The sequence below is a fragment of the Eptatretus burgeri genome, chromosome 17, assembly GCF_056783735.1.
Source record: "Eptatretus burgeri isolate ZD-2024b chromosome 17, Ebu_testis_v1, whole genome shotgun sequence".
NCBI lineage: Eukaryota > Metazoa > Chordata > Myxini > Myxiniformes > Myxinidae > Eptatretus > Eptatretus burgeri.
This window is the reverse complement of record NC_140977.1, coordinates 9,780,029-9,795,971: the sequence shown is the minus strand read 5'-3', so window position 1 is coordinate 9,795,971 and position 15,943 is coordinate 9,780,029. Positions and strand designations below refer to the sequence as shown.

The following is a 15,943-nucleotide window of genomic DNA, read 5'->3' as shown; positions in this document are numbered from 1 at the left end:
TTGACTTGAAATTTGAAGAGGATTTGTATATTGCGTCAATAAATTGGGAAACGTCACTGAATTGGGAAACAGACTCTTTTTGAGATCAAAGGTCAAAGGTCAACTCGAGGTCAAACTTCTAAAATCCTCAATTTTCATCCGATTGACTTGAAATTTGAAGAGGATTTATATTTCAGGTCGATGAATTCAACCCCACGTGACCACCTGACTTCCTGTATCGACACTTCTTCCTCCTCCTTCTGCTGATCCACCATCGACTACTTTTGCCAACCCACATTCATCATATACCTTCACCATTTTTTTCTTCAACCTTTCCTTTTCCTAATCTTGAAAAAAAATTCCCAGTTTGCAATGCATGTTCGTGTTCCATCAATCGTCCTTTTTTTTCCAACTTCAGTGCCAATTTACGTAACCTCCTTAAATCTACCTCCTATCCCCTCTGCTTTTATCCCTTCTCCTCACCCCTCCCATGTTGCCCCTCATCCTACCTGTGCTCTTGGCACCTCTTCACTGTCTTCTGCTTCAGTATCAGCTCCTTCTCTGTTGTCCCAAAGTGTGTGGTGTTCTAACATCTGTGGGCTCCACTCTAACCTGACAGATATCTCACCCTCTCAATCAGTACACCATCACCACAAACATGCTCCTTCCTTCCTCTCAGCACACCTCCCCTTCTTCCCAACACCTCAAATCTTGTACCACCCCCTGTCCACCCTCTTCTTCACCATACCTTGACCAAGTTTCATTCCTCCCCTCTCACCACCTCTCCCATCGCCCTACTACACCTTGGCCGTGCCTGCTGTCATCGTCTCCCCTCCCTCTCAAAGCTTCCCTCTCAACCATCCTTCGCAAAGCAACCTTCACCTTCTTCCCCCTCCAAGCTTCCCTCATACCTTTCTCAAAAACTCCCTCCTCACCCTTCTCCCTCAACTCCCCACCCCCTCATCCTTCTCCCTCAACTCTCCCCTCTGCCCCTTCTCCCTCCAATCTTCCCCCTCACTCCTCTTCCCAAAGTTGCCCTCACTCACATCCACAAAGGTGCCTCCTTCCCCCTCCCTTTCTTTTCCACCTCATCACTCCACCTCCTCCAATCTTCGACAGCCCTCTGCCCCTTCTCTTATTACTCCCCACTGTACCTCAACCGATCACCACCGAGCTCTTTCTCCTCCTCATACGGCCCTCTCCCCAAGCTCTTCTGCAATCCCCCACACTCTTTCAATAACTCTCCTTACCTCCCCCTCCTCCTCCCTCGTCCAATCCTCCCCCTCCCCTCCCCTGCACCCAAAACCACCTCCACTCCTTCCTTAACAGTGTGGACCTCAAATATCGCGGGCATTCGCTCAAACTTGACAGATCTTTCCATACAGGTTGCCACTGACAAACCAGACATAATCTGCTCAACAGAAACTTTCCTCCTTCAAGACGTCTCTGACTCCCTGGTATCTCTCTCTGGTTACTCCCTCCTCCGGTATTATAGACCTGAGCCTCATCATGGCGGCGGAGTTGCTCCCTTCTTCAAAGACTCTATTCCTCACTCACCATGCACTGCCCTCTCTCCCCCTGTTCATTGAGTACATTACAGTTCCCCACTGTTTATTCCTTTCCTCTCCCACCCCTCTTATCTCCTGCTCCCCTTGTTGTGCGTTTCTGTGTGTTAGCTCTCATCCGAGCCTCAACACTGTATTAAAAAAAAAGGTCAAGATGAGGTCAGGATAGCACAAAGCGTCAACATTGGCCAAGTTTCTAAAATTGTCAATTTTCATCTGACTTGAAATTTGAAGAGGATTTATATTTCATGTGGCTGACTTTAACGAGCCAACTATTTTTGAGGTCAACAACAAAGGAGGAGGAGGAGATTGGGACCATACTCTGTGCAAAGCGTTGGTGCTGCTTAAGCAGTCTCCTTGGCTATTGGGCACAATCCTGGACGGGTCGCCACTCCGACACAGTACACCAGCAAGCTGGCACTCATTTTTCTGACCTCCAAAGGATGACAGGCCAAGTTAACCCCACCAGGTATTAATTCAACAGCTGAGCGGGATTTGAACTCAGGACCCGAGGATCCAAAGCCCGCCACCCTAACCATGAAGCCAACACCAGGCATAACAACAACAAAGGAGGTATTTCTAAAATATTTCTGAGTTGGTATTTTCTAAAATCAAAATACGAGAATTATTTAATTTCTTAAAGTCATTCTTCACCATTGAGAGATTGGGCCAAAAAACGAGAGATAACATGTTATCTCAAAAATGTATTGGGCCCGATATGTTCTTGTGGATCAGGCATTGCGTGGCAGAGGTATGCGCTCTACCGAGTGCCCTTCTAGTTTCACAATATATCTTGTTCCTTGTTATATGATGTAGTTTTCTGTTGTCTCATGGTACATGGATGGCAGCCATCTTAGACGTCTCTGACCTAAACTCATAACAAACAGTTCAGAGGTGTCTTTCCCCACAAATTCAAGGTTGCCTGATTGATTGAAGGGCGTTTCAATCTCCCCCACGAGGGGGAGTGCAGTGTTCGACCTCCTTTTTAGTGACGATCCCAATATGGTGGAAGAGGTGGAGGTCAGGGAGCATTTCAGAGCAAGTGACCATAACATTGTGTGTGCAAAGATTCTGTTGTGGGTTAGAGTTCAGCATAATAGGGTAAGGCTATTAGATTTCAGGAAGGCAAACTTTGGGGGTATGAGGAGAGAGTTGGGTGATGTGGATTGGGAGACTCCAACAACAGGACAATCAGCATCAGAGAAATGGGAAACCTTTAAGGACCAAATGTGTAGAGGTTAGAGTGTGTACATTCCAATGAGGTGTAAAACTAGAAACAGAAAGAGACCAGGGTGGTTGAGCAGTGAGATAAGGAATTCTATCAATGAGAATCAGAAGGTATTTATTGGGTTTAAAATACCAGGACTGGAGTTCGATTGATATCACTATCGGAGTAAACAGAGGCAAGTTTAGAAAATAACTCGGCAAGCCAAAAGAGAGTCTGAGAAGGTCATGGTTAATAATATTAGAAATAATAGCAAGGCTTTCTTTAATTATATCAGGGGAAAAGAACAGGTTAGGACCAGTGTGGGCCCATTGAGGAATAGCACCGGCCGAGTGGTTAGTGATAAAAGTGAGATGGCAGGCTTATTAAACAGGTATCTTTCTTCAACTTTTACACAAGAACAGTCAGGAGAATTGCCAACAGCTGAGAGTATCAAGGGGGCGAGGAAGGGCTTTTACAGAAGATCCAGGTTGGAGTGGAGGAAGTAGTGGAACAGCGAGGTAATCGAAGAGTAGATAAGGCTCCAGGTCCAGATAATATACACCTGAGAGTATTGAGGGAGGTGGCTGAGCAGGTAAGTGAGATGTTAACGGATATTTTCAATACTCCCTAGAGTAAGGACAGGTACCGGAGGAATGGAGGGTAGCAAATGTAACACCATTATTTAATAAAGGAGCCAGAGAAGAATTGGGAAACTATAAACCTGTTAGTTTGACTTCAGTTGTGGGGAAGGTGTTGGAGACATTAATTAAAGACTGGATGAGGAATCATTTAAACAAGTACAAACTAATTAAACGTAGTCAGCATGGGTTTACCAAAGGCAGTTCCTGTTTAACAAATCTTTTAGAGTTCTATGAAGCAGTGTTTCATTGGGTGGATGAGGGAAAGACAGTGGTCATTGTATATCTAGACTTTAAGAAGGCATTTGATAAGGTACCACATCGGAGGTTGTTAGCCAAAGTGAGGGCTTGTGGAGTGACTGGTCAGGTAGTTAATTGGATTGCAAACTGGCTTAGTGGTAGGAAGTAAAGAGTGGCTGTGAGTGGGAGGATGTGTTGCTGGGAGGATGTAAGTAGTGGGGTACCTTAGGGATCGGTACTCGGACCATTACTCTTCAATATTTACATCAACGATTTGCATAATGGGGTAAAGAGTAAGCTTTCCAAATTTACAGATGACACAAAGCTTGGAGATGAGGTGGATAGTAGAGGGGGTGGTGATCAGATACAGGAAAGTATTGATACTTGTATAGATTGGGCAAAAGATTGGCAGATGGAATTTAGCCTGAACAGGTGTTATTGATGGGAAAGAACAATGAAAATAGAGATTATAGGATGCAAGAGGTAATTTCGGAGCGTGTCACACAGGGGAAGGGTCTGGGAGTGGTAATGGATACGGGAGGTAAGCAGGCAGCACAGTGTCAGGCGGCTCGAGGTGAAGCAAAGCGGGTTTTAGGTTTTATTTGGAGGGGGATCAATAATTATAAATCAAAAGAGGTGGTGTTAACATTGTACAGGAATTTAGTGAGGGCCACATCTAGAATGTTGTGGCAGTTTTGGTCACCACTGTTCAGGAAGGACATAGATGCCAGAGAGAGGGTTCAGCGCAGGACTACCAGATCGATTCTGGGCCTAGCTAGACTCAGTTATGAGGAGTGGCTGAAGGAGACAGGACTTTATACACCAGAAAGTTGGAGGTAACGAGGAGATATGATGGAGATGTTTAAGATAATGAAAGGTTTCGATAAAATAAGTGAAGATGAATTTTTCAACAAAGTAGACAGTGATAGAACCAGGGGCCATAGCTTGAGTGTAAAGAAGAGGAGAGTTAAGATGGAAGTAGTGAAGGGGACTTTCACTCAGAGAGGAGTTCATGCATGGAATGGTCTCCCTGGAAAGGTAGTGGCAGCAGAAAAAGTAGAAAAGTTTAAATTAGAATTAGATTGGTACCTGTAAGTTATGGAGGTGGAAGGGAATGGGGATGTTGAGAAGACTTTTACGTAGTTTGAGTATTGATGGGTGGTTGTGTGTACATGTGTACGGAGTGTTGTTGGTGGGGGTCTTGTTAAGGAGGGTTGTGTGGTTGATGTTGTGTGTTTTTAACCAAGCCCATGCCCCCTCCCCTAAGAGGAAGTAAAGGAAGAAAAGAAAAAAAACCTACAGAAAAAAATTAATTAATTAAAAACATCGTTTTTGTATTTTCTTCCTTGGATCTTGTGTCGATGGGTCGGTGTGGTGTTCACGCAGGCACGATGGGCTCAATGGGCTGGATTTGATTTCCTTGTTATTGCAACAACTATTGTGAAAACAATAACTGATGTGAATGGATTCGATGTTTTATTCAACGGTTTCGAGTTCGTGGTGAAATACAAACGCGACATCAGAATTGTAAATACGGAGACACCGGGGAGGAGCAATCACGTGTAAAATGGCATCATGACGTCACGGGAAAGCTGCGCATGCGCACAATAAACAGGCCCTGTGATGGCGTCATGACGTCACGGGAAGGCTGCGCATGCGCACAATAAACAGGCCCTGTGATGGCGTCATGACGTCACGGGAAGGCTGCGCATGCGCACAATAAACAGGCCCTGTGATGGCGTCATGACGTCACGGGAAAGCTGCGCATGCCCACAACAAACAGGCCCTGTGATGGTGTCATGACGTCACGGGAAGGCTGCGCATGCGCACAATAAACAGGCCCTGTCATGGCGTCCTTAGGCGGTGTATGTTTCCTTCACTCGGATAGGATCCTTCACTAAAATATGGACGTGAAGGCATTTTTTCAGGATATAACTATCATTTTCGTAATATTAATAATAATAATAACGTAACGTTGATTATAATAATCGTCGTAACTTTCATCGTGACAAACCAACCCCTTTCTCATGACGTCAGAGTTAGCGGATTAAAGCGGTGTATAAATTCTTCATAACTCAATGAGAAACTGTATTATTTCAGAAACAATTTCTCATAACTGCGGACAAGGCGTAACTAACTCCCTTACGTTTTTTTTTTTAATAATATCGTTTTAATCACAACTATAACGTCACGTTCATAATAAATCGTACCGCATGACGTAATAATACTGCATCAACGTTAATTAATAAAGCGGTGTATTAGTTCAGAGCACTTCTGGTAACAAACGAATTCGTAACCATTCGAATGAAAGGTGAAACAGAGAATGGTGTTGAATATTTATTCAACATTTTTTATTTTTGTAAGTTAAACTCATTATTAAGTAAGTTCTACACGCTGAAGCCTTGTACACTGCACGCAGTGTTACTCCAGCCGATCTGTGACGTCACAATGCGTTGAGTTGATGCGTTCGATGTCAGACATCATGAAGTGTGTTCGTGCTTGCTCTTTCTCCTGTACTTCATATGCAGTACTGGATGCGATGAGCAAAAATCGTGTCTACGTGAATACAATGGAAGGAAGGTTTGTCACGTCGTGTTCATTTCCCAACATTCGATGAATTTTATCTTTTCATGTCGAGTTTTAGCCATAATTAGCCATTTTACTCTTCTTCCTCGATTCTGTGGAATGATACATTCTCCGTGTGGTCCATGCGGGTCGATGAGGTTCGGGGGGGGGGGGGACAGGGAATTATCCTCCTTCACATTTTTACTTCAATCTAACATAAAATACGTTGATCTGTGTTTGGATGAGGGATGTTCCTCAAATGTATTCACCTGTAATGTGTCAATAAACATGAATTCATCAACATGACGCGCACACCGTCCGTGTCACACGCGCACACCATCCGTATCACACGCGCACACCGTCCGTGTCACATGCACACACCCTCCGTGTCACATGCACACACCCTCCGTGTCGCACACGCACACCCTCCGTGTCACACGCGCACACCCTCCGTACCACACGTACACGCCCTCCACAACACACCCTCCGTGCCACACGCGCACACCCTCGCGGCACACACACTCCGCACCGCACGCACACACCCTCCATGTCACACACACACGCCCTCCGTGCCACACGAGCATGCCCTCCACGCCACACGCCCTCCGCTCCACACGAGCATGCACCACACGCCCTCCGCCCCACATGCCCTCCGCCCCACACGCCCTCCGCCCCACACGCCCTCCGCCCTACTCGTGCACGTCCTTCACACGCAGGTCCTCCATGCCACACGCGCATGTTCTCCGCCCCACACGTCCTCCACGCCACATGCCCTCCGCCCCACACGCCACACGCCCTCCGCCCCACACGCCACACGCCCTCCGCCCCACACGCACACGTCCTTCACGCGCACGTCCTCCACGCCACACGTGCACACCCTCGTGGCATATGCCCTCCGCACAACACACGCACACCCTCACGGTACACGCCCTCTGCACCACACGAGCTCGTCCTCAACGCCACACGTGATTGTACAAACACGTTAATGCAACTTACCTGATCACTCCGAAGAGAAGGCTCGAGAGTTAACCCAAACAGAAACCACCCCAAAGTAGGGCTGGGTCGTGTTGAGTGTTTTTTTTTTTTTATTGATATTGATATTCCATCCATCCGTGTGGACCATGCTCTGAGCACAGCATTGGTGCTGCCTAAGCAGTCTCCTTGGCTATTGGACACAATCCTGGACGGGTCGCCACTCTGACACAGGATACCAGCAAGATGGCACTCATTTTGCCGACCTCGGAAGGATGACAGGCAGAGTTCACCCCACCTGGTATTAATTCAACAGCCGAGTGGTATTTGAACTCAGGATCCTTGGATCCCCAGTCTGCCATCCGAACCACTGAGTCAACACCAGGCATATATTGATATTGAAATGTGATATTCCTAATATATTTTTTTAATGTGGTGTTTGCTGGGGGTGGGTGGATGGGGGAGGGGGTTACATTGTAGGGTTAGTTATTGAAAGGAAAGATTTGTTGAAATGGAGAGTGTATATGATATCGAGTAAGTACATTTGTTCTAAGTTGTGTATTTAAGAAGACTGTTCTTTTCCAGGAAAGCAGAGATGTACCTATCATCAGGTCCTCAAGGTGTTTGGCTGAATGAGTCTCTTGGTTCTCAAGATGTTGTGAACCAGTCTCCACCACCTCCTGCACCAAAGAAGAAGAAAACCTCTCTGTGGAAGCGTTTCAAGTAAATAATTATATTTCCAACTCTACTTTTTAAAACTTGTTTGTGGATTTATCGACCTCAGATAATGTACAAGAAATTGACTTTTCAATCTTTTTCAACTTAGGAACATGTTCAGGAGAACTAAAAACAAGAAGAAACGTTGTGGTGAAGTTTCATCAACCAGGTGAGTGAGAGAAAATCTCTTCTCCGGACGTCGTGTCAAGAATTGTGCGAACAATACAAAGGGTCTTCCTTCAAAGAAATGTTCACGAACCCTTTCGCACGTCGATCACATTTTGGTCCATAATTATTTTCTTTACCATTTAACCAAACAATATATGAATGAGAGCGTCCAATAACATGGACCCCAAAAACCTAACTCACGGCTCACGGCGGCGACACTTCATGGGCTATGAGCATTCTGTTTATTACCTCCACCACTGAAGGTGAAGGAGGTTATGTTTTCACATCTTTCTGTCTGTTTGCTTGTCTGTGTGCAGGATATCTCAAAAAGTTATGGACTGATCTGTATAAAAGTTGTGGACAGTTTCGTTGTGTGACACGGACGAACTGATTAGATTTTGGTGAAAATCCGGATCCGGATCGGACTACTGGAATTTTTAAACTGCTTCTTCACATTGAGAGATGGGGCCAAAAATGACATGCAAAATGATATTTCAAAAATGTATTGAGTCCGATATGTTCTCATGGATCAGGTATGATGTGGTGGAGGTATGCACTCTACTGAGTGCTCTTCTGTTTAAATTGTGTTCATACTAGTTTCTGTTGATTTGGGTGATGGTTTGGACATGTCTGAAGACGACGATGGTTCACGAGCGGAATTTGATGATGCAGATTGTTTCAGAAGTCAAGGATGAGACAATGTGATAATGTTTGACCAAGTTATAAAAATGATCAACATGATGTGGTACGGGTGACAGGTTATTAGCTGCAAAATGTTGAAAACCCGGTTTCGTTCAACAACTTTCAAAATTTGGCCTTTGCATAACCTTTAAAGGTCACAAAACAATGTTGTGGACATTAAAATAAGGAAAAGGGATAGGTGCTATAGGTTGGAGCCTGGTGTTGGCGCAGTGGTTAGGGCAGCGGCTTGGGATCCAAAAGGTCCTGAGTTCAAGCCCCGTTGGGCCACTGAATTAATACACCAGGGGGTTGACTCAGCCTGTCATCCTTCCGAGGTCGACGAAATGAGTACCAGTGTACTGGGCCGGTGTATACCCCGGTTAAAATAGGTGTACCATATCCCTGTGTGGTAAGAGGCGACCAGGGTTGCGTCAGGAAGGGCATCCGGCGTAAAACATGTGCCAAATCACTATGCGCATCATACGGCTGATCCGCTGTGGCGACCCCTAACGGGAGCAGCTGAAAGAAGAAGAAGAGGAGGAGGAGCTATAGCTTAATGGAGTTAGTTCATGGAAGAAGGTTGAAAACCCGGTTCGATTCCCACAACTTTGAAAATTTGACCTTTGTGAACTTTAAAGGTCAAAGGTCAAGGATTATGACCTTTGGTGAAAAACTTCCTCTGGAACATTCCAGGAACAATATGACGTCATATAGGCTATATGGCAATTCGCACTCCTCGGATTATCCATACTTTGATGAAATCAGCGTAAAAATAAACTTGAAGGGGGCGCCACGGACAAGGTGCTCGAGATAGAGCAAAATGGTTTCAAGAATTTAGGTGGGGAATGACCTCAAGATTATGCATAAAAAATATTGTCATCCTCGCTCTCAAAGTTTGGGCGGTCATATGATTTTTATGTCAAAATTCGAAATTTTCTAAGTTCGTGACCTTGTGACCTTGAGCTTGGGACAAAAATGAAAAATCGAGCTCTGTGGGCCTATGCAGGTGCCATTGGGCTAACCAAATATCGAAACCCTGCCAGATTCGACAAACCCCTCGGAGAAGATCAATTTTTACGTCAAAATTCGCAATTTTCTAAGTTCGTGACCTTGTGACTTTGACCTTGGGATGAAAATGAAAAATCAAGCTCCGTGGGGCTATGCAGGTGCCATTGGGATAACCAAATACCGAAACCCCTGCCAGATTCGACAAAACCCCGAGGAGAAGATGCAAATTGAAATCGGCTACCCCCTAAAAACACGTTTTTTGGGCGTGGCTCCGCCCATAATGGGCGCACCATGCCCATTCTCAGGAAAATACAACTAGATCATGATATAAACCTCCCACCAAAATTTTATCAGGATCGGATCAAAACCCACGGAGCTATTCTCGGGACAGACAGACAGACATACAAGCCGGTAGGTGGACATGGGTAGTCGACTACCCAATAGAACCTGACACGATGGGCCCGTTCGATGGGGAATGACCTGAGGATTAAGCACAAGAAAATTCATGATTCTAGCTTCAAGGGTTAATGCTGCAGATTGTTTTTTAGTTAAAATACCCCCACATTTAGAGGTTTTTCGGCCGTTGCTAGACAACGGAGGGGTCCATAGCAACGGTTCTTTCTCGCACATAACTAGGACATACCATGAACCTACCATACCAGTTTCATGTATATCTGACTCATAGTCTCTGAGATATAGCGAACTTCGTTTTTTAATTGTTTTCGACCAGGGTTCATTCAAAGTCTATCTTCTCCGACAGTTTTCATAGGATCCGGCTGGAAATTTTTGACAATATGGCTGAATGTACTGCTCACAGTCACTCATGGCCAGATTTTTGATTTTCGAAAAAATTAATTTTTTATGATTTTTCAAAAATTTCAAAGTCCCGTTGCGAGGCAACGGTGGTGTCCAGAGCAACGGTTTTCATTTGCACACAACTCGGTCATGGTATGAACCTACCAACCAAGTTTCATCGAAATCGCCATTGTGTTAACGGAGCACTGGACCGAATAGAGGGACAGACAAACATATCGATGGAAATACTGATAATAAGGGTAGAATAGAACAAATTTCAAAAAAAAAAATTTGAAATTTTTTTTTTTTTCCGACTGGATCGACTACCCAACAGACAGACATACAGACAGACAGACACACAACAATGACGAATATAGTGGTCACTTATTTTTTTCGTGAACCAATAACTATCGCTTTTGGAATGGTTCTGTCCAGTGTCCATTTCCCCCCTCCCACAATGCTGGCCTGGTTTGGTGAAGTCCACATTTACGGTCAATTTATTTTCCTAATCAAGGGATTAATGATTTTTATATTTTTGATTTTTTTGGTTGTGTGCACCAGCTCAGAGTAAAAGCAATTCCCTCGTGTTGGAATCACCATCATGGATCCAGCAGTTGTTGAGGAAGGTCGGGTTAGAGTTTTACATTGTTTTGAAAGGGGAAGAAGAACCACAAGGCCGAGAAGTACAAACTGGCTTTTAGTGGTCTCTCGTTGTGGAACTTCAACCATGTATTTCGGCATCTTTTTAAGTCTTGATGGTTCAGAAAACGCTCGAGAATAAAAGTTATGGCTTTTAGATGCCTTGGACGTCACTATATCGTAGTTTGAGTGCATCATTGTGTACACGTTTGAATGTGTGGCCATTTTGTTTCCCGGATCATCCCTCGATGGAGGATTACCGTACTCCATGATAAGTAGAGAATGGGTATTTTTAAACATCAATTGCAGTTTTGCAAAATGGCGAAGAACCCGCTGTGGCTTGAGTCTACCTGGGGTTCATCAATGTTATATTGTTACGAATCTGGCAGCCATTTGCACACAAACAGACAGCAGTCCCCGCAGTTCAGTTATTTCAATAAGTATGTGTTTATAGTTAGGCTCCCGTCCCCTATGTCTAATGGGAATTTCATGTGTGTGCTGCGGGTTTCTTTATAGTCAGGTTTTTTACATTAAATCTCCCCTTCGCTCCATCATCGCCATTATGCACGTGTTCGGGGCCACGGGCATAGGCGGGGTGAGATTGACTCCTCCCAGCGAGATGGGTGTGCCTCGCAAGCAATGAGGGATAGAAGTACCTCGGAAGCCCCCGACCAATCTGGAGACTAGTTACCTCAGGGTGGCCCTGCCCAGCCAGATGGGATATTCGCCCCCGACCAATCCGGAGGCGAGTGGCCGGAGAAGAAGGAGAGTAGAGCGGTCATCGTGGCCATTGCTTTTGGTCTGTCGTCGTGGTCGTCTGCGATCGTGGTCTGCGGTCTTTTGCGGGGCTCCTCGTGGTGGTGGTGGTGGTCGAGCAGCCAGGATCGTGGGCTCGTGGATTTCGGGTCGTGGGTTCGAGTCCTACCGTGGTGGGTTGGAGTCCGGTGTGATCGCACGAGGTGGAAAGGTACCCGGCCAGGCTCTGTTCCCCCAGCTGAGCTATCCTCCTCGGCTGGAGGACCGAATAAACACCCGACGGGGTCCATTTATTTTGTGTGTGTGTGTGTGTGTGTGTGTGTGTGTGTGTGTGTGTGTGTGTGTGTTTGTGTGTGTGTGTGTGTGTGTGTGTGTGTGTGTGTGTGTGTGTGTTTGTGTGTGTGTATGTGTGTGTGTCTGAGTGGGCCCTGTCTTTAAGTAAAATTGCTTAAGTGTTGTACATTGCATTATATTTGTGATTAAGTTTGCTCTGTATCTTCCTCCCTTATAAATAAACCCTCTTGAGAAATGTTCCAGTTCGTTGCCCGTGTTTTCTTCCATTGACCCAGCACGGTTCGTGCTTGAGAACCAGAAGCCGATTGGGCTGTAAGTTGTTGTTTTGACCGACGGACTTTGGTAATTCCGCTCGGTTACACCAGACCGAGGTCGCTAGAGCGACCCGGTTCAACAGAGCTCGTCGAGGGTGTGACTTCCCCGGTAATTTGACGACATGGTTACTTGGGTATATTGAAATTTGGCTGTTAACCCTACCCCCACGCCGTCAGAGAATTGGCGAGCACGGTCCTTAAGTGACCCGTGACCTTCGGAGTTGTCCGAGAGTCGCGACCTAAATTCCGGGTGTTCGGTGGGGGACGGATCTACTGCTCCACCTGGCAGCCGTTCCTCGCCACCGACCCCCGGCCCACAACAATATCATGTATATTAAAGTATCTGGATTACTCCGTCCTCCATCTCTCTTCCTGTCGCGCTGTCTTCACTGTGACATCATTATTTTTCACTCTGACGTCATTATGTTGCGTCCGAGACGGCATTACGTTATCACGTTTAATCTCTATGGATGTGTACCTCTCAACCCATGCCATGATATGTTTCTTTGAAGTTTTTTCTTTGTTCATGATGGGTAGATGAAATGTGAATCGGCCACGATGGTGGGGGATGAAGGTTACCTCGTACAAACACTTCAAATCTTCATATGTAGGCCATGTGCAAACTTGTGAACGTTTGCTTTGTATGCAGCCTGTGGATGCTGGTTGCATCATTATCTGGAAGCGTAGCCGTGCCACTGATGCAGTGCCCCTGTTAATAGTAACCTGTTACTCATTTTGCCGACCTTGGAGGCAACCCATCTGGTGTTATGTAACGGCATGACGGCCTTGAACACAAGACCCTAAGATCTTAAGCCAGCCACCTTAACCGTGAAACTAACACCATCCTTATTGACTGGTGGACATGCTTATTGCTTATCATTTATTAATCAAGCATCATCCGTATATCAACAAACCAATCACTCGTCAATCTCTTTTCAGACAAGTTCACAGTCACAACTACATTTGTGTTCAGTGCCGGCCATTTCTTCACACCTTTGAGTTGGGGGTAGGGGAGGGAGAGACTGGCAATTGTGGGGAATTGTCTCATAAGATTTTACAGCTCAGAATAAATAAATAATAAACAAACACCAGTTGATCAGATTTTTTTTTCTTAAAGGAGGAGCTGGGCCGTTTTATTTGTTTGTTTTTTTGTTTGTTTTTTTTTCAACATCGCTGCCATCTTTTAGTACCCAACAGCTCATGTACCCCACAGTTTTTTTTTTTACTCCCACACCCTCCATCCATCCTCTCACCCCACCCCTTCCCCTCCATCCTCTCACCCCACCCCTTCCCCTCCATCCTCCCACCCCACCCCTTCCTCTCCCTCCTCCCACCGTGCTGATTGCGTGCTGATTCTTTGCACGTCGTTCCAGCATTTAAACGTTCACTGATGTAGTACGCACCCTCCGGGTGAGTGGAGTCTGTGCATTACTTGCTGGAAAAAGTATCATCTGTACATTGCAAGAAGACTCTTTTGATGGTTTGTAGCATGTGTTTGAATGGTGTACAGGTCTGAAGGATCACAGAGATCTGTATATGCATTCTAAAGGGTATGTTCCAATCTCATTTTGGGGCTAAGGGGTCGTATGGGAGTTTAAAGGGTCTAAAGTACATGACATCCGGTTTATCACATTTGTTCTAAGTTGTGAATTTGAGAAAACTTCTTTTCCAGGAAAGCAAAGATGAACGAGTCTTCCTGTTCTCAAGGTGTTGGGCTGAACCAGTCTCCAGGTTCGGAATATGTTTGGTGGGAGGAGTCTCCACCACCTCCTCTGCCAACGATAAAGAAAACTTCTCTGTGGAGGCATGTGAAGTAAATAATTTTACGTCTCCCTCGACATGAGGCAGAGTTCACCCCACCTGGTATTAATTCAACAGCCGAGTGGTATTAGAACTCAGGATCCTTGGATCCCCAGCCTGCCATCCGAACCACTGAGTCAACACCAGGCATATATTGATATAGAAATGTGATATTCCTAATATATTTTTTTAATGTGGTGTTTGCTGGGGGTGGGTGGATGGGGGAGGGGTTAGTTATTGAAAGGAAAGATTTGTTGAAATGGAGAGTGTATATGATATCGAATAAGTACATTTGTTCTAAGTTGTGTATTTAAGAAGACTGTTCTTTTCCAGGAAAGCAAAGATGTACCTATCATCAGGTCCTCAAGGTGTTTGGCTGAAAGAGTCTCTTGGTTCTCAAGATGTTGTGAACCAGTCTCCACCACCTCCTGCACCAAAGAAGAAGAAAACCTCTCTGTGGAAGCGTTTCAAGTAAATAATTATATTTCCAACTCTACACTTTTTAAAACTTGTTTGTGGATTTATCGACCTCAGATAATGTACAAGAAATTGACTTTTCAATCTTTTTCAACTTAGGAACATGTTCAGGAGAACTAAAAACAAGAAGAAACGTTGTGGTGAAGTTTCAAAAACCAGGTGAGTGAGAGAAAATCTCTTCTCCGGACGTCGTGTCAAGAATTGTGCGAACAATACAAAGGGTCTTCCTTCAAAGAAATGTTCACGAACCCTTTCGCACGTCGATCACATTTTGATCCATGATTATTTTCTTTACCATTTGAAAATGAGAGCGTCCAATAACATGAACCCCAAAAAAGCCTTGCTCACGGCGGCGACACTTCACGGGCTATGAGCATTCTGTTTATTACCTCCACCACTGAAGGTGAAGGAGGTGATGTTTTCACATCTATCTGTCTGTTTGCTTGTCTGTTTGTCTGTCTGTGTGCAGGATATCTCAAAAAGTTATGGATGGATCCGTATAAAAGTTGTGGACAGTTTCGGTGTGTGACACGGACGAACTAATTAGATTTTGGTTAAAATCCGGATCCAGATCCGACTACTGGAATTTTTAAAGTGCTTCCTCACTTTGGGAGATGGGGCCAAAAATGACATGCAAAATGATATTTCAAAAATGTATTGAGTCTGATAGGTTCTCGTGGATCAGGCATGTCGTGGTGGAGGTGTGCACTCCACTGAGTGCCCTTCTTTAACCTCCGCCATCGAAGATCGGTGGTTACTGTTTTCACCCCTTTCTGTTTGTTTGTTTGTTTGTTTGTTTGTTTGTGAACAGTATTACGGAAAAAACTCCTCGATGGATTTCGACGAAACTTGGTGGGGGATTAGGTATGGTCCAAGCATCATGGCATTAGATTTCGGACTTGGTCCAAAATCCAATATGGCCGCTATGGCGGCCATTTCGAAAAAAAATGTAATTTTTTTTTTGAATTTCTACATGTTTTAAGTGATTTCCAACCCCCCCCCAAAAAAGAATTTTTTTTTTGCATATTTCTACATGTTTTAAGTGATTTCCAACCCCCCCCCTCCAAAAAAAAAATTTGCAACTTTTTTTTTCAACAAAATTTCGATTTTTTGGGGGTCATGAATCAT

General features: G+C 45.0%; 1 protein-coding gene across 4 annotated transcripts in view; it reads left to right on the top strand.

Moving 5' to 3' along the window:
- The first annotated feature begins 6,019 nt into the window (after positions 1–6,019).
- LOC147009268 (aurora/IPL1-related protein kinase 2-like) overlaps positions 6,020–15,943 on the top strand; it is a 32,214-nt gene continuing 22,290 nt past the window's right edge. For 2 of the 4 annotated variants that reach the window (XR_015052840.1, XM_085861963.1), the window contains exons 1-6: positions 6,020–6,209; positions 7,752–7,889; positions 7,993–8,052; positions 14,211–14,351; positions 14,672–14,809; positions 14,915–14,974. Coding sequence is in view for 3 of the 4 variants with exons in the window: in XM_085861963.1 (XP_085718089.1) it covers positions 6,091–6,209; positions 7,752–7,889; positions 7,993–8,052; positions 14,211–14,351; positions 14,672–14,809; positions 14,915–14,974 (656 nt within the window). In the remaining variant the exon portion in view is untranslated. The remainder of the gene's footprint in view (positions 6,210–7,751; positions 7,890–7,992; positions 8,053–14,210; positions 14,352–14,671; positions 14,810–14,914; positions 14,975–15,943) is intronic. The other 2 variants (XM_085861964.1, XM_085861965.1) reach the window with 2 other exon arrangements.